The 18,867-nt window shown below is 36.9% G+C and overlaps 1 protein-coding gene across 2 annotated transcripts in view; it reads left to right on the top strand.

Moving 5' to 3' along the window:
- Positions 1 to 18,867, top strand: part of KLHL1 (kelch like family member 1) — a 258,932-nt gene that overhangs the window by 150,355 nt on the left and 89,710 nt on the right. For both annotated transcript variants that reach the window (XM_086481989.1, XM_086481988.1), the window contains one exon: positions 570 to 782. In XM_086481989.1, coding sequence (XP_086338115.1) covers positions 570 to 782 — 213 coding nt within the window. The remainder of the gene's footprint in view (positions 1 to 569; positions 783 to 18,867) is intronic.

Raw genomic sequence — 18,867 nt, 5'->3', positions numbered from 1 at the left:
ATTTTTTATATTTATACCTATATGTGTTGTAAATTTCAATACCGTAAGATTTTAATTGCTACATACATTTCACATGTTAGCTGAATGTTAACAATCCAAGTTCAAGAAATAATGTGAAGTTCATGGTGTTATTCTTCCTCTCAGCCTTGTCATATGTATAGACAGCCATCATCAGGATTATGATAATATAACTGTATATGCCTGCAAGTTAAGAAATAGATCAGATAGATAGTGAAAAAATAGTAGTATGTGCATGTAAATTGAATGTGCCCAATTACAACGGAGTTTATAAAAACTTCAAACAATATACAGATCTGCCCTAGCCTTTACTAACTCTGACAATTTTTAATTTCAATATTACCATATAATCTTCATACTGTTTTCTGAATATATCCATACATGAATTACAACTATAGCTGTTGAATTCTAATCTTTGGTTTGTTTTTCTCACGAGCTGTAAGAGGCCTGGGTGTGGCAGACATTGACTAACCCTGTGGGTTTATTAGCTTTAACAGCTGCTTTTATTTTCTTCCAATATTACTGAATCTGAAATACTTTCTTCTTCTCAGGAGAATATAATGGAAGTTATAAGGAATCAAGAATTCTTACTTCTGCCAGCTGAAGAACTCCATAAACTTCTTGCTAGTGATGATGTGAATGTTCCTGATGAAGAGACCATTTTCCATGCCTTAATGATGTGGGTGAAGTACGATATGCAGACGCGATGCAATGACCTAAGCATGCTACTTGCTTATATCAGATTGCCACTGCTTCCACCTCAGGTATTCTTTAATTATTATTTTATTTTAGTAATAATAACAACAAAAACTGTTATTGTGATTATAATCTGCAACTGCTGAATACTCTGGGTGTTTCAAAGCAAAACTGTTCAGAGTTAGAAAAAATGAAAGGCAGCCCTTCATCCAGAATGACCTCAATAAACATATGCAGCTGAGTATGAGCTAACAGCATGAATGAGGAAAACTGCATATTGGTCTACATCAGGAAAAATTCTGTCAGCAGACCATATGGAGTCGTTATTCACATAATACATGGCGCTGCTAAGACTGCACCTGAAATATTGTTTCCCATTTTGCACTCCACAATTCGAAAGGCATAGGAAGAAACTGGAGAAGGTCCAGTGGTGGACTACCAAGATGGTATGTCAGCTAGGAGAGGTGAGGTTGAGGAAACAGGCTTGTGTAGTCTGGTTAAGAAGAGGCTAAGCGATAACCTAATAGCAACTTAAGACTTCTTGAAGGGAAGATCGTAGAACCAAATTCTACTTGGAAGCACCACAATATATAAGAAGGGGCAAACGCCCCAAGTTGTAGCATGGACAGTTCAAATTGGACATTAGAGGGGGAAATCACTTGGAAAGCAGTGAAGCACTGCAGCAAGTTTTTCAGAGGCTAAGCAATCTTCTTCATTGAAGGTTTTCCTGAATTACCTAGACCAGTTGATCACCAAATCCGGTGCTGGCGTTAGCCCTGGTTTGAGTGAGAGGTTGAACCACTGGAGGTCCTTTGGAGCTCACTTCCTAAGAATGATTCTGTGATTCAGGCTTCAGTTCCCTTTATTTTTTCCAGAGAAGTAAATAGACATTTTCTTCTGTTTAATACCTCAAAATAATCATTCTCCTTTTAGCTAATGTATTGTGTCTGGCTGGGGTGGAGTTAACTTTTTCCATGGCAGCCTGTATGGTGCTGTGCTTTGCAGTTGTAGCTAAAATAACGTTGGTAATACAGCAACGTTTTGGCTGTTGCTAAGCAGTGCTTACACAACATCAAGGTTTTCTCTCTCCCCTACCCTACTACCCCTCCAAAATCCAGTAGATTGGCACTGGGCAAGAGGTTGGGAGGAGACACAACCAAGACAGCTGACTCCAACTGACCAAAGGATATTCCATACCGTATGACATCATGCTCAGGAATAAAAAGCTCAGGGAAAGGAGGAAGGGGAGGATGATTGTGGCTATGGCATTTGTCTTCCCAAGCAACTGTTACATGTACTGATGCCCTGTTTACCAGGACATGGCTGGACATCTGCCTGCCTGTGGGAAGTAGTGAATTAATTCCTCTTTTTGCTTTACTTGTGCATGCAGGTTTTGATTTCCCTATTGAAATGACTCAATCCATCAGTCTTATCACCTTCCTTTTATTTTCTCCCCATACCACAGGAGAGGGGACTGAGTGAGAGGCAGGGCGAGTGTTTGGCTGCTGGCCAGACTCAAACCATCAAAACCCTTTTTGACACTCCATATTGGGCACCAAAAAGGACTGGTTTTGTTAACACAGAACTGGGCAGTGATGACAAAGGTCAAAGTCAGCTGCCACTTCAGTCTTGTTTTTTGATGCTGACTTTTGGATAATTCCATAATTTGACATTGCAACAATATCAGATCATATCAATGTCTACAGGAGTTATTTCTTCATAGGAAGCCAGAGACAATGTTCTCACATATCTAAATCTCTCCATGTTCATTTCAGCGTTCTTACTGTTCCTTAGAGATCAAATCCTGAGCTGAGGGATTCAATGAATGAACAACAGTGTCACTGATACAGCAAAAGATATTGTTGAGCTCTTTCTTCTCTATCTAACTCTACAAAATTTATTTCTTTAAGATCATGAAAGAAACAAAGAAAAAAATAGTCTGACAATGGCAAATACCTTAGGTTGTGAATCCTAGCTGCTATTACGGATATTAACTTTCCTGAATGACTCACTTGTCCAAAACCAAGAAAGAAATCCAAGTTCAAATCTGCTTAAAAATCAAGTAAATATTAATACTGGAATTCTCAAATGACATCCTGAGGCTTCTTCCCATTGGGTATATGACACTGCAAAATAAAAACAGGAAGAGATCTCAAATATCAGAACTTTGTCACCCTTACTGCTCAGTTGTTAACTCAATCCCTGGCTCTAGTTTGAACCACTCCAGTTAGCTCTTTTCCAGACAAGTGTCTGTAGGGGATTGTAACCCTATCCCAACTGGCACTACTCAGCCGTTCCTTGCCATGTTTCCTTTACCAGTATAAGCATAGCATATGATTCTCTGACAGGCTTAAGTAGTTACTATGTTTCAGTTAATATTTTGAAGAAGATGTGAAGAAAGATGAAGGCAGACTAAGAGTGGCAGCTCACTACATGACCAGATATTGGTATTGTAACATCTATGATGTACAAAAAAGATACACACTTTGAAAGGGATCAAGAAAAGAGTGCTAGGAAGCAGATGATTAAAACGAGAACTATCATAAATCATGATGCTAAGATTTACAGTCACTTTGTGTCATATTGAGGTCTCGGAGGGCTGGGTGGGGTTTTTCATTTTACTTTCCAAAATAAAATGCACTACAAAGGAAACAGTCAAATAAATCAAAGTTAAAGGTTACTTTGTGAGCAATGTGAGTGGTTTATTTTTCAACATCTATGCCAACTGAAAAGCTAGCACACAATACTGTGCATTACTGCAGAATTTAAAGCATTTTTTAAATCTGCCAAGCACTTAGAAAAGGTAACTTGATCTGTTCACACACCAACCTCACCTCTGGCTCTTACTGTGTAGAAAGAGATCATGCAGGCTTTGTTAGTTACTGGTCCCTACCCTAGTTCTTAGTAATGATTTTCTTTAGAATTAATATCTGCAAGTTCTACCACTATGGAGTTAAATGAGGCTATTGACATAAGTCAGGTGAAAGGAATACAAATATTTTGTTTGCTCTGTGAATTGCTGAAAATGATGAAAAATAGAACCAAGATTAAAAAGTTTACTTTCTTTTTCAATAGGCTTAGGTAAAATAGCAGGTTATATATATATATATGTGTAAAAGGTGTTTAATGGTCTCATTCTCCTCTAAACGCCTTTCCCCATGAAGGGTTTTACCAGAAGATCTTTCAAAGTCACTTCCAACCTGCGCTGTTCTATCTTCTATGCTTCTATGGAAGTATCAGCTGAAATAATTTAGAGGCAAGATTTCAAATTACTTTTATGTTTGGAAGCTTCTAATCCTGCTGCAAATCCTAAATGTATGGCTTATAAATTTAGCTGCGTTCCTGCATTCAATAGGCATTTTACTTCATCCCATTATTTGCCTACCTCTGAACTACTAATTGCATGTAAACTGGTGATCCCCATATTAACAAGCTGAGTGTTGTAGCTCTTTATCCATAGTGTTAAAGGAAATTCCCTGCATAGATCAGTATCTATGTTCACACTCCAGAGTACCTGCTTCTGGGTTTCCTCTGGTGTTGAAAGAGCAGCAGTAACGTCCCTCACTGTGGTGGTTTGGTGTCTAGCGGGGTTTTGGTGCAGCTTTGGTAGTGGGGGAGGGGGCTACAGAGGTGGCTCCAGTAAAATGATTCAAGAAGCTCCTCCGGCTCCAATTTCGGACCCGCCCCTGGGAAAGGCCAGATCAATGGTGCCTCTGTGAATAACTATTTAAGAGTGAAAGAAGCAGTTGATTGCATGTTTGTTCTGTTTGTGTTGGTGAGCGAAGGGGGATGTGACAGAGACAGCCCTGCGGACACCCACGTCAGTGAGGAAGGAGAGGGGGAGGTGTGCTGGAGCAGAGGTTCCCCTGCGGCCCATGGTGGGGTGGTGGCTGAGCCCCTGCAGCCCCTGGAGATCAGCGGTGGCCCAGAGGTTGGCCTGCAGCCCGCGGAGGGCCCCGGGCCGGAGGAGCAGGGACCGGGCCCGAAGCAGCCGTGACTCCGAGGCAGCCCGCGCTGGAGCCGCCCGTCGGTGGGAGGGCGGCAGCCCCGGGAGGGACCCGCGCTGGGGCGGTTCTGGGGAGCTGCGGCCCCGTGGGAAGGACTCCCGTTGGAGCAGTGGGTGGAGGGCTGTCTGCCGGGAGAGGGACCCCGCGGTGGGGCAGGGGAGGGCTGCGAGGGCCCCTCTCCCTGAGGAGGAAGGAGCAGCAGAGACACCTTGTGCCGGACGGACTGTGACCCCCATTCCCTGCCCCCTGCGCTGCTGGGGGGGAAGAGGGAGCAGAGCTGAGCCCGGGAAGAGGGGAGGGGTTGTGTATGGGGGGAAGGTGTGTTGTATTTAAGACATGGTTGTATCTCTCATTTTCCTTGATGGTGGTGGTTGTTTTGTATTAAATGTGTGTTGCTATCCCGAAGTTGAGTCTGTCTTTTACTCGTGACCATAACTGGTGAGTGAGCCCTCCCTGTCTTTTGTCTCTATCCTCAAGCATTTTTGATTGCATTTTTGCTTCCCCACCCCTGACTGAAACAGATTGAAAACTGTTTGTAAGAAGTTCCATAAAGAATTATCTTTGAGTGACACACTTCTGGCGGTTTTCTGTATTTTTTTCTATTTAACCTGAAAATTAACCCTTATACACTGGTGCTTATCTGTAATCGAGTTCTACATCATATAACTGCTATAATGCTAAAAAAGTATTTAAAAATTGTCTCCAAATTAAAATTAAGATAGAACAAAGTTTCAACAGAAAATTATTGAGAGCTGGAGGTGAAAATTTACTTTTTATTACCAAAAGGTGAAATTTTTCCTACTATGGTTTGTACTTAAGTATAAATCAAATAAAACAGCCTCTCATTTTCATTGCACTGAAAATTAACTGAAGAGCTCTCTGGAGAGAAGCCAGGTCAAAATTAAAAGCTAATAGTTGGACCTTTGAGAAAAAAATACTTGGGTTTCTCTAGTATGTACATGTCCCTCTTGTACTGAGGAGCCTTGAACTGGACACAGCACTCCAGGTATGGCCTCACCAGTGCTGAGTAGAGAGGATCACCTCTCTCAGTACTTTGCATAATGCAGCCCAGAACATTGTTAGCCACCTTTGCAGCAAAGACGCACTGTTGGCTCCTGTTCTGCCAAGCTACTTTTCAGCTGGGTGGCATTCATCATATGTATGTGTATGCATATACATACACGTACACATGTACATTTATTTCTTTTTTTTTGTTTGTTTATAGTAGAATGTTCTTGTGAACCTTTTAGTGAGAGGTGAAAATCTATGGTTGTGGAAATATATATACATTAAGATCTGGCTAAAGTAGCTAAAGGTGTTCTCACCTAGTTCCCTGATGACTGTCCTAACCCGTCATGTAATGATTAACTTCCCCACGATGCTTGTGATTACCTTCCCCATAACTTGGAGAGCAAAACTGTTCATCTGAATCCTTACTAATTCTATCTAGACAAAAGTCTAACCTCATCTGCAGTTGAAGCGAAAACGCTACCTTCTGACCCTGAAGGCAAACAGTATAAATGTCTCTATCACTGAATTCTCCTTATCTTTCTCTCCTCCTTTCTCAAACCGGAATGTTTTCTTCTGTTCTTGTGTCTCTTATTCCCTGGCTCAAGCTGTACCTGGAAACATGCAATGCAATTCATCAGCATGTTTGAGCCTCAGCCTAGGCCTATTTTGTCTACTAGTGATATAATCACATCTACTAAGCAAAAAAGGTTAGTTTTACTGATTGTCTGTACACAGTATAATGTATCTTTTAAAGCTGAGGCTACAGCATGAGCCAAAAATCTGTGCAGCCTCTATTGGGCAAAACATTAATTTTTTTTACGGTGTTTAAGAGTGTGAGAAGTTGCTAATGACAGTTGGGCTGCTGAAGGAATTTACAAGCAAGAGGTAGGAGTTAACACATGATACTGAGTGCCTAGAATAGCATGACTAGTAAAGAATGAGGATGTTATGTTTTAATGTTTCTTATCAAATACTTGCATGATAAAAAGAACACAAACATTTACTTGCAGAAATTGATAAGTTAAAGATAACTTGTACTCCACCAGTGTGCTGTGTTGGATGCTGGATTTTTTTTGCAACTGCTTGTAATAGTAAATCATTGGTTACCTATGCAAGATAAAAAAATAGCATAGGGTAAAGTATAGATATTACTGCCTTTTTCTCTGCAACACTTTTATTAATATCACTTTCAGAGGCTTGCAGATCACATCAGTAGGATAATGTATAGTCTATCAAGTATTAAATACATTATGGCTCAGATCCAGCGAAATACAGGCATCTAAATTAGGTTTCTTGCCTAGGGACAGAAACAATTCAGTCCTTATAAAGTGAAATACTTAAATACCCTGTAAGTCACTGGAGAGAAAGCAAACTGATACACCTGGGTTCTGTCCTTATTTATGCAGAGATGTTGTATGGAACCTGTAGGAAATGCTAAACCTCTAAATTCCCTCAGAATGCACACATTACTTCTGGCCGTAAGTGATTTTAAAAGTGTGTATGAATTTGCATATAATAATTGGATAGAAAACCTTTAAATCCTAGCTTGGATAATTGACGTTGTGAGGCAAACTTGTGAATTTCTTGCACAGCTCAGCTGGCATTCAGCAAAGAGGTATTTCTCTGTACTACTAAAAAAAAACAATTAACCAGGCAATCATCAGACTGAGGTTCATCAAGTTCAGACTTTTTCAATATATATTGGGCTAGGTGAAACAACTGAAGGATCCTTTGTTTAGCAAAAATTTAGGGTATCACTCTGTCAGTCACTCTCTAACTTTCTCCTTCAGAGGAGTGTGACTGATAATATGAGGTGAGATAACATTTTTCAGTTCTCTAACCGTCTCTAGCATCACTAAAGAAGTGCAGTTGATATGAATTCACACCTGACTAGAGTTCTAGGGTTTTTAGAGTGGTTCTCACCTTTTGGTCTGGAATAAATGCTAAGTATGTGTGTATATACAGTCATCCTCTACAACATTGTTTGAATTCTTTCAATCATTTCTAAATTAATTGGATGCCAGAAGATTAAAATTTGTACCTAAAAAGACTGAAGGTATGATTCAGTTTCTTGTTCAGCTTTGTGTATAGGCTTCTCCACATCAGCTTGATTCCTGACCTCCCACTGTAAGCAATGAAGATCTAGTGCAGTTCCCAGCACATAGGAGCAACCCTGTGTGCTGATTTGAGAAGTGCCATGGATTATCATGCTGCCTGGCTCCCAGCAGATTTTCTGGAAGCGTTCCCTCATAAATTCAGTGCCATATTTACTGGCCCTGGATTCTTAGACACCACGTGGCATCTCAAATGCTGCTAAATGCTTGATTTTGTGCAAGTGAATTAAGCTATCACTCAGTTTGAATATTGACCTGTATCAGAATAATATAAATTTGGGAATGTGAGGAAGTTTGACAGTATTTTTAGTGTCATTTTCATGTCATTTCATTTTCAACTACATAAAAATAAATTAATTGCATTAAGAATTAATAACTTTTCAGTCCATAAAAAAGGAGGTTTCAGTCAAGCTTCTGGGATGATTTCTAAGGGCTTAGCAATATAGGAGAAATTTGGGCCTGAAATTTCACTTGCCTGTGAAATGGCCGTTAGTTAATTATAGGCAGTACAGGCAGAACATGCTGTCATTTCTCTACTCTTCTTATATAGATCATGCAGTAAAGCTAACATTTTTCTTTTTTTATAAGAACTTCTCTGGTTGTGGAGGTATCTTATCATCTGATATTTTATCTGAAGAAAGATGTGATAGTTCAATGCAGTGGGCAGCCAAAGGGCTTTTTATTTTTGTCTTTTAACTAATTCTAAAATTGTCCAGAAGTCCTGTCAGTAGGGCTGGCATTTCTTGTGTAGATAAGTGACAGTGTGAAAATTTGTAAACAGTGAAAATGATAACCATTGAACAGAGTCATGTGTGACATTTATTTCCAAATGCGGTTTTCTATGAGTAAAGTTTAGTATATAAATACCAGTAAATATCAGTAAAGTATCAGTAAATGCTTTGAAGTTACAGTGAGATGCCATTCAAATAAAAAGTTGCAGCACCATAATGCTATAATACTATTTTTTGTCCTACACACATGCGACTTACCTGACTTTTTACTCAGTGTCTCACGATATACTGAACGTATGGTTTGCCCTTAAATATGTTGGGGTAAATTTATTTAGTGGTGTGGATCTTCACTAGGCATATCGCTTTTGCATATGGTCATAAAATTATTGGGGAATGACGATGATGAATAGTAAATACAAAACTTTCTTATCTTTATATTGATCCTGCATTGACAAAGGTTCAGAACAATGTTTTGATAACAAATTTTACTCCTGTTGCTCATTCTGTCTGAAATAATTATTCTCATCAGTGCCCCCATAGAATGTAAAGAGTGTATCCATGTGAAAACAACTATTTATTGATATATTAGATTAAGTGTCCAAATCAATTATAAGGTATGGTCATATAAATAAGAGAATATATTTCCTTGACCTTTAAATCGGCACTTAAATGTGTGATACAGTTTTATTTGCATAAAATGATGTCTTTAGTTTTGAGAAGATATGTTTTGCCTGTTTATGTTTTTACAAGATCATATTATTTATACTCATTGTTTGGCACCTTTCCATCTTTTTCTGTCTCAGTGACTGTCAGATTGTAGATTATATCAGATTGTTGCAGAAATTGCTCAATATGTGTGGCTACTCAATCATCGTCTTTGACAACATATTTTTAAGCTCTTTTGATAAATTTTAACTGATCAGGATGCCAGGATACTCTAACTCATATTTGAAAATCCTGTGTGTTCAATGAAACTATTAAAAGTAAATGCAGCAGGAGTGGTTCAAATAACAGTGGTGTGCCCCACGTCATTTTCCAGTTCAAACTCTTGTTTACACTCATTTTTTAATCATAAAAATAAACTGCATCATAATGGCTTGCATAGATCTTAGCAATGAGGATTAGCATAATTCCACTGTCATTTAGGCATCTACTTGGTATGCTGAGACTTGCCGATGTGCTTAACACCCAGCTGTTCATAGCAGTTTTAATGAAAATTGATAGGTGCTAAGCACTCTTAAAAGTCTACTGGTGTAGTTTGTGTTCCTAAACAGAGCTGATCACTTTTAGAAATCTTGTTTTGAATCCCTTTTCAGGTACCCATTTCCCTTAGACCTGTCCTAGCTGTGTTTTAATCTGCGAGCATACAACGTTACAATTACAATCGGATTCAAACTGCACCCTATATAATGACATTGTTGTTTTCACTGTCCAGTAATGTATTTTGCTAGTGAGTGGCGAGAGTTGCAAAAATCCAGTGCTACTGAATTTTTAAATGATTTTGTGGAGTTTATCAGGTAGTAGTGGGAACTATTTTGATTAATGAGGGCAAAGAAAAATTGGAGAAGTATTATCATAAGAAAAACATGATTTCTGCAGACTTCACAACTCAATTGGGATCTAAACAAGGTAGCAAGACCTTTCAATGTGTGCCACAAATATTCCCAAACCCGAAGGACATTCAAATCTGTCAATGGTGTAGATTCAGCCTATCTGCTCAGGAGCTCTGTTACAGCTACATGGAAAACAGCGTGCTGTACCGTCCCTGGAAGGAACAGCTTAAATTGCACAGCTGATTGCCTTGAAACCTTGACTGGTTTTTGTATTCCATTTCTTTGTACTTGTTCTCTTATAGGAGTTTTATGAAAATTACCTCAATTTTGGTAGACTACAGTTAACTACATTTAACGGGTAACTACAGTTATAAATAAAAACCCCAGTAATTTTCAAATGTAGGCTATTACCTGTTATTTACTGAATAACATTTGTGTTCTATTTATTGGCATCTGTCGTGCTTTTACCTAATCTTCTATTTGCAGAATCACAGAATGTTAGGGGTTGGAAGGGTCCTGGAAAGATCATCTAGTCCAACCCCCCTGCCAGAGCAGGACCACCCAGAGTAGATCACACAGGAACGCATCCAGGCTGGTTTTGAATGTCTCCAGAGAAGGAGACTCCACAACTTTTCTGGGCAGCCTGTTGCAGTGCTCTGTCACCCTCACAGTGAAAAAGGTTTTCCTTATGTTAATGTGGAACCTGCTATGCTCCAGCTTGCGCCTGTTGCCCCTTGTCCTATCATTGGCCATCACTAAGAAGAGCCCGGCTCTATCCTCCTGACACTCGCCCTTTATGTATTTATAAACGTTAATGAGGTCATCTCTCAGTCTCCTCTTTTCCAAGCTAAAGACACCCAGCTCCCTCAGCCTTTAATTCAATTTAATCACTTTCAGAAGAAAAAAAAAAAATTGATTCAAAAGAGCTTCAAATAAAAAATCTGCCTTTGAACTAAAGGAGGCCAGATAATAATATTTTGTTGTTGCCCAACCTTTTTGTTGCTTCTAGTGTTGGTGGACATTTTTAGATTTTCTCTTTTTTTTTTTTAAATGTGATTTTTTTGTTCATCTTCCTTACGAATGTAATTGGACCTCTAGAACTTTTCTTATTTCTGTCCTGGTTTCATCTGGGACAGAGTTAACTTTCTTCCTAGCAGCTGTTACAGTGCTGTGGTTTGGATTTGGTGTAACAGTGTTGATAACACGCTGATGTTTTAGTTGTTAAGTAGCGCTTATCCTAAGTTAAGGATTTTTCAGTTTCCCATGCTCTGCCAGCAAGCAGGTACACAAGAAGCTGGGAGGAAGCATGGCCAGGACAGCTGACCTGAACGAACCAAAGGGATATTCCATACCATAGAAGATCATGCTCAGTATATAAACTGGGGGTGGGTGGTGGTGTAGGGCAGTAGTGTGGGTGTGTTGTTGGCTGGGAGGGAGGATTGCTGCTTGGGCATTTGTCAGCAGGTGGTGAGCAATTGCATTGTGCATCACTTGTCTTTTCTTGGGTTTTATTTCTCTTTTTGTTATATTCCTTCTAATTCTGTTATTATTGTTATATTTTATTTACGTTATTAAACTGTTCTTACCTCAACCCATGAGTTTTACTTTTTTTTTTCTGATTCTCCTCCTCATCCCAAAGGGAAGAAGGGAGGGGAGGTGTGAGTGAGCGGCTGCGTGGTGCTTAGTTGCTGGCTGGTGTTAAACCACGATAATTTATTATATAGTATTTAAACACTATTGCAAAATATGCACAGGTCTCAGAATTATGATATTACTTGTTTCCTCAAGGATTAGAGACAAAATATGAGGTACTCTAGGAGACATTCACCTCACAACTTTAGATATCTAGTAAGTAAATATCTAACATATGGGATAAGTATTTACTTTAAGAAGGGATTTATCTTGCAATAAAGATTTTTTTTTTTTCTTCATTTACTGGAGAGAGAGCCTAGCATGATGAGGTTAAATGTAGTCTCTGCATTAGTATAATTAAGTGTGTAGAAAGCTTGTTTCTTAGATTTTGCACTTCTTATTTTGGTCACTATGTAAAATACATATATTGATAAAATCATTGTGAAAAGATACCACGAGAAGCAGAAGGGGGGGGCGGGGGGGGAGTAAAACTATTACCGTTTTCCTAAACTGAATAACATTTGAGTCATTAGCACATGTGGGTGCTAAGTAAATTGGTCAAATTACTACCAGTTTCAAAGACAGATCCAGTAGTACTAGTAGTCCAACAGAAGTCAGCATGTGTGCCAAAAAGTGTGGGCATATTTACAAATTAAGTTAGAATTAAAGTTTGAACAGTGTGGTAAAAGATAACAAGGGACCACTTACAGAAAATAATATTGAAGATTTTAATAAATGATCTCATTAAATCATAAGCTTTGGGGAAGTGTTAATGTTGTGAAAGTGGTTTCATCACCACAGTTTAATTACTTACCACAGATGCTATCAATGAATATTCCAATCCCATAACTTAGTTTATTCAACAGAGTGGGGAAAAAAAAACCAGTTTCTTCATTTTGAAGCCTCAGAGAATGTGTGTGTGTGAGATTGTTGGTTTATCTAATATATTCTTTTTGGCAATCTAATGATTTGTTAAGGAGAACAAACGTCAACTATGCTTATATACTTTTTGTTCTGGTTTGATTTTTGTACCGTGATATGTGAGAGGGATAGAGAGGACCTAGGATTATAACTGAAGGGTAGAAAGCCTGTTTAAAATTTCTTCTGAATATGAAATTACTTCTAATGTGTGGGGAAAAAGTTGGAATTACACATCAAGTAAGCACTGAATGCATTTCTTGTGCCAGTGACTGTGATCACCATATCAGCTTAGTAGATGTCAGAGTTCAGTTGTTAGACAGAAAACACAATTAGATTTCTTTCCAAAATTCCACTCCAACATCGATTATTGCCATGTGATTGATCTCTTTGCAACATATCATCACCTGCATGCATATACAGGCCACAGACTTAGACAAATGAAAGTCTGTTGTGTCCAAGAGTAAATCTTAATGTAGATTATTTGCAATAGAAATGATTAGCAATACGTTTCAAGAAAGACTGGTCTAGAGTTTTGTGAAGATCCATAAGTCTGCTGCATGTTATTGCTGAGGAGAAAAAATCCTTTCTCTGAGACTACAGAAATTTGAGGGATTTAGTATAGTCCCTTTCTTTGTGAGATGGTTGAACAGCTGGCTTGACTAATTCACACATTATGATTAATTTAGTCCATAAGCAACACAGATATCGAATTTTATGTACTGAATATTTGTTTTACTACAGAAAAAATGTATATAAATCGTCTCTGAGCTAGAACGGGTTTACTGCTATTATTATACATGAATAAGAAAGAAGGTATTCCAAACACATCCAGAATTTTCAGTGAGCTGAAAGAAAATGGTAGAAAACAAAATAAGACATGCTGAATTAGAGGAATTACTAATTAAAATATATTTCATTATTTTATTTCTAAGACAACATATTGAAATGGTTGTTCTAAAAACTAGTCAAAACTCCAAAAGATAAATTAAGTATAAGCTTTTTTACAAAAATTTCAATTTAAGGTCCCCAGTTACAAAAAGAAGTCAAGTGAGTAAAGCAGATGATTATGTTGGATTTAGCTCAATTCATTCAATTTCTAGTAAAGCAAAAAGGTCTTTAAATAACATTGCTAAGGTTCAGTTGGATTAAATGGGATTTAGAAACTGTTAAACTTTAGCTCCATGCCTGATCATTTTATGACTTGTGATCTCTACATTTAGGAGTCCAGAAAAGATAACAACTTTTCTATTTAGGATCATAGAATCATTCAGGTTGGAAAAGACCTTTGAGATCATCAAGTCCAACTATCAACCCTACTCTACTAAGTACACCTCTAAACCGTATCTCCAAGCACCTCATCTAAACAACTTTTAAACATATTAAGGGATGGTGACTCAACCACTTCATTAGGTGAGATTGAGGGAATGTTTAAGTGTTTTAGTCTACTTCAGTTAAAATCTATTTGTAAATCAGGATCTGGATACAGAATGATATGGTTGGTAATAGCTTAACATAACCTCAAAGCATAAAAAATGTTGGAAAATAATTTTATGACTGCAATATATTTTTATTTTCCTTTCAAAGTCTGTTAAATTAATAATAAAAGTTAATAGAAGTGGTAAAATATATTTATAGTAAAATCACAATTATGTGATTCCTGAAGTTGTACCTTCTATTATGCAAACTTAAGTGAATTATTTACAAAACTGGCCCAATTTTCAAATTAATATATAATTTCTGATGTCTTTTCCTAAGCAGTATTCTAAATTTTAATCGAAGTTTTTAAAGTTTTTTTACTGTATTGTTGTTCTCTGAATATAATTCTTAAACATGGTGACAATGCATGCTTAATCAATAGCCCAAAATATTTTTTCTCATGTAAACAGTGCAATCATGCTGCTGTTCTCATTCCTGATCTCTTACTATTTTTAACAAATAATTAATTTTGTATGTATAAAAAAAATTTTCGTGTATTTTTCCTTATTAGAAAATATTACTGATGACTGAAATATCTTGCTCATTTGACTTGAGAATAGTTAGTAATATTGTTAGTGGAAACCATTTAATGCAGGAATTTAAATGAATACCTTGCATTTTCAAGACAGTCATAGTTCTCTTTTACCTAAATCTGTTCTTTTCAAGTATACATGTTAAGCAGGAAACTCACTTAACATTGCAAGAGCAAAAATTGAAATGAAATTGAAAGAAGCAAACCATACTTTTTTTGTAATTAATTCTATAATTATATTTCATTTTTACCTTGGACAAAGGAATAAATTTATTTTGGAACTAACCCATAGTATTGGAGAATTCTTGATTCTGAGATGCTTTTATCCACTTTCTCAAGCATGTATGCACCTTCATACAAAAATTATTCAGTAAGGAAGTTTAATATTGGAGAAGCTGGTCAGAAAATGGGCTGTAAATTTTTAGCTGAAATAAAAGTAAGAAAAATTATAAAGGTATATTTTCTGCAGAACAAAACCCCCACATTTTCTAAAAAGTTTTTGATTGTGAAGATATCAGTCCAAAACTACAGAACTATTAATTTGAATGTTCTGTTTTTTCATGGAAAATATTTTCTGTCTTAGAAAAGAAAAAAAAACCACACTATTAGTTCTTTCTTTTTTGTAATATAAAGAGTATTATATATGTGCTTTCAGGGCTGTGTGGCTTTGTCTAGGAAAGAGATTGTAAAAAAAGAGAAATACTTTATTTTGATATACAAAAGAAACTAGGAAGACAAGGTTTGATAATTTTTGATATTGTATCTCTTATCATTGAAAGCCTACTCATGGGTCTTTTTGAGCCTCACAGCATTTGCAGGGACACTTTCATTCTTGGGTATGTCAGAGAGTCAAATAATTAAATTGAATCTCCTTGTAATGCCTGGTAAATAATCACCATATATATGAAAAACTTACATGGCTTCTCAAAAAAAATGTCTGTTTGTGAAGACTAATTGGTAAATGGTTAACTCAAAATTGCTTGTTACATCATACTTCCTAGTAGTAAGTGCTATGTCTGGGTTTTCTCTGTCCATATTACATTCTTTTTCAGAATTTTCAGTTTGAATTTTCTACTGTATTTTGTGACACTAACTAAAAATTATTTAGGATAAAACAATGTGATGATGTTTGGGAATCATCTGGAATGTGTTAAATTAGATTAAAATTTTGGACTCTGCGTTGGAAAATCAAGTTGCTTTGAGCAAAGTGTATCATGCCTTCCAGTGAAAAGGCAACATCTTTGGTATGCTGTTTCATTTCTCAAAATTTTTGGTCTTTAATTAAAAAAATAAAATAATAAACTTCCATCACTTCTAGAAAATAAAGTTATTTGAAGTGCTTTATTACCTAGATCATGAAAACAGCATTCCTTCTTTTCTAGCTAATTTTTAACAAGATTTATAATAACAGAAGCAAAATTTAATTTAAACCTTATTATTCCTTATTTAAACCTTCTTAGCAAGATTAGCATTGAAGTTATCTGCCATTAATTTCATTTAATTTTTTAATAATGGCTGATGTCTATTCAATACCTGGAGACTGAACCAAAGATCTTGTTCATATCAACCATCATTTTAATCCCAGAGAAGACATGGATATATTTGTTCAGGCAGAATCCTGAATTAATTGATGCATGACCGAATGTATTCATACAGAAGCAGATCGGTTTGATATGCTGTTAATAACATTAGCTCAGTATACTGTTGTTTCTACCTATAAGCTCTAATTTAAGTGGAAATAATTAAGTTTGATATCAGGCTATTCTTGGAAAAAGAAATACAAAAACTGTTATAATCATTGCAGAATTGTCCTGAAAAACATACTGTCTACAAGATCAATTTACCTGTGAAAAATGTAAATGACAATTGCTCATCAGTTGCCAGTCGCAGAACCTATGTTCAGCTAAGAAGTCTGCACAAATTTTTTGAAGATGGAGCATTTCAATAAGATCTTAAGATGAAATAAAAAAAATGAAATTAACTCATTGTTTTGTTTATCACATAGGTTCAAAAATTTTAAAATAAGGATATGAAGTTTAAACATCATTAAACAATTAGTCTTTATAACAATAGGGTTTGTATCCAATGGAAATAGCTCAGAGATTATTTGGCTTGTAAAAAAGAAGTAGCACTTTGTGGGGGACTTTTTTTTTTCTTTCATGTTTGCAGTGGAGCATAAATAGCCTAACTGATATTTCTTAACATAGGTATATAAAATTTTAATCAGAAGTAAATTGGAATCTGCAGTTATGATAGTATTTACAGGCATTTCTTGCCCTTGTCTTATAGACAGAAAATACAAAGTGTCAAACAATTTATTCCTTTCACCACATCAGGCAGCTGGAATACTTCCGTTCATATACCAATACAATGACAAGGAATAGTGACTTCTACCACCAGCTTTAGACAGATAAAAAAATCCTTCTAATTGGAGTTTTGTCCAAAGATGCACAGTGTTTCCTAACAGCTAGAGCAGCATAAGCATGATAAGACTTTAAAAGTGGACTGAGAACACTTTCTAAAGAAAGCTTTAAAACAGTATTTTTATACTTTCCAAGAATTCATACAAATCCTTTATTTGTTTTTCATTTTAGTCTGTACAAAGAACAATCATGACCTTAGGTTTCAAGAAGCCTCTGTTCTTTTCTGGTAGCTGCATTACTGTGATCATCAACAACAGCTATCCATAACAAATCTGTAAATGGAAGAAGACACATAAAAGGAGAATGATGGCTAATCAAATATGTCTCTGGGAAACCATTCAATATGCAAACTTCAGGTCATTCCTTCTTCAATTTTTGTTTCATATGGTAATGTGCTTCTCTGACTCAAGGTTGTCAAGTGGCTTCAGATATTTTGGGTCAAGAAAGAGACTCATGGGATTTGTTAAGCAAAATGTGCTATAAAAATCCCCATTTCATTTATTCACAGTTCATTTAAAATATTTTAAGCTTTTTGTTCTTCTGTTATGATTATTAATACTCAAGATAAAGCTAATCCTGTGTTCTGCGTAACGCTGACACGTAAGTATCTGGAGGCACAGACTTTTTAAGGTTTCTTACAGGGAGAATGCATCTAGATGTAGGGATAATTTTTAGAGAACTGGAAGTTGCTTTCTGTCTACAATAGAATTAACGTGTTTGGGTATGAAATTTAATACTATTCAGAGTATAATTCAAGATTCTAAACCACAATAAATAGGCATGGACAGATAGAGACCACATAAAGCACAGTGTTGAATGATGCTGTGCTCCTTTTGGCAGCAACTGTCACTTGAAAAAGATAAAAACTTTTTGCATGTGCTTAGTATCTTACTTTGGCATGCAGGGAACACTTACTCATTTTCTTCAGTTTTATAGCCTTGACACCTGTCCTGGAGGAAATATCCAAGTCTTTTTAATGGTAGGTATCCTATGGTGTTCCTCATGTCCCCTTTTGGGTAATTACTGTGTCTGAGACACATACCAAGGTGGTGGAGTTTGAGGTTTAGTTCACCCTGACTGAGTGAATATTGCCACATCTCACACTCTTCACAAGGTAGGAAGCTCTACCTAAATAACCAGGGTGTGTTCTATGCCTCTTCAGAAGGATAAGGATACTATGAAAGGTTCTGTGAAGCAGTTCTCTGGCTCTTCCATTGTTGTGTAGTCTTCCAAGAGTGGGGTGCAGGAGAGGGGAGGGTGATTATTTCCTTCCCAGGCAGGTGGCATTCTCTTTTTTCCCTAGTAGTGGCTGAATTTCATCCTAGATGCCACACATTCAACAGGGGAGAATGGGACCTGTCCCATCTCTCATATGATTGTTTATGTTGAATATATGAGATTTAACTTAATATCATTCAAATCAACTAATCAAATCACTAATACTCTCACCTGGATCATAGCTAGAAATCAATGGGATAAAAAAGAGGCTGGGGCAGATCTGTCAGGGAGCAGCAAAAGTAGAGATGCTCCCCAAGGAAGGTGGGACTCAAGGGTGACAGCAAGGCAGGCAGTGGCAAGGGTGCATGCATTCCTATGATGCACCTGCCGTAGCAGTATCAAACTCCTTTTGTGCTCATTAGACCTGATTTTCCTTTTGGCAGTACTTGAGTACTTTTCACTCCAGATCTCAAATTCAATATGCTTCACTGTATTGAAGCAGGCTTCTCTCTGCAGCATTGTGTTGAATGTAATC

The sequence above is a fragment of the Leptosomus discolor genome, chromosome 1, assembly GCF_034619465.1.
Source record: "Leptosomus discolor isolate bLepDis1 chromosome 1, bLepDis1.hap2, whole genome shotgun sequence".
NCBI lineage: Eukaryota > Metazoa > Chordata > Aves > Leptosomiformes > Leptosomidae > Leptosomus > Leptosomus discolor.
Note: the sequence above shows the minus strand (reverse complement) of the source record. Positions and strands in the feature narration are given on the sequence as shown.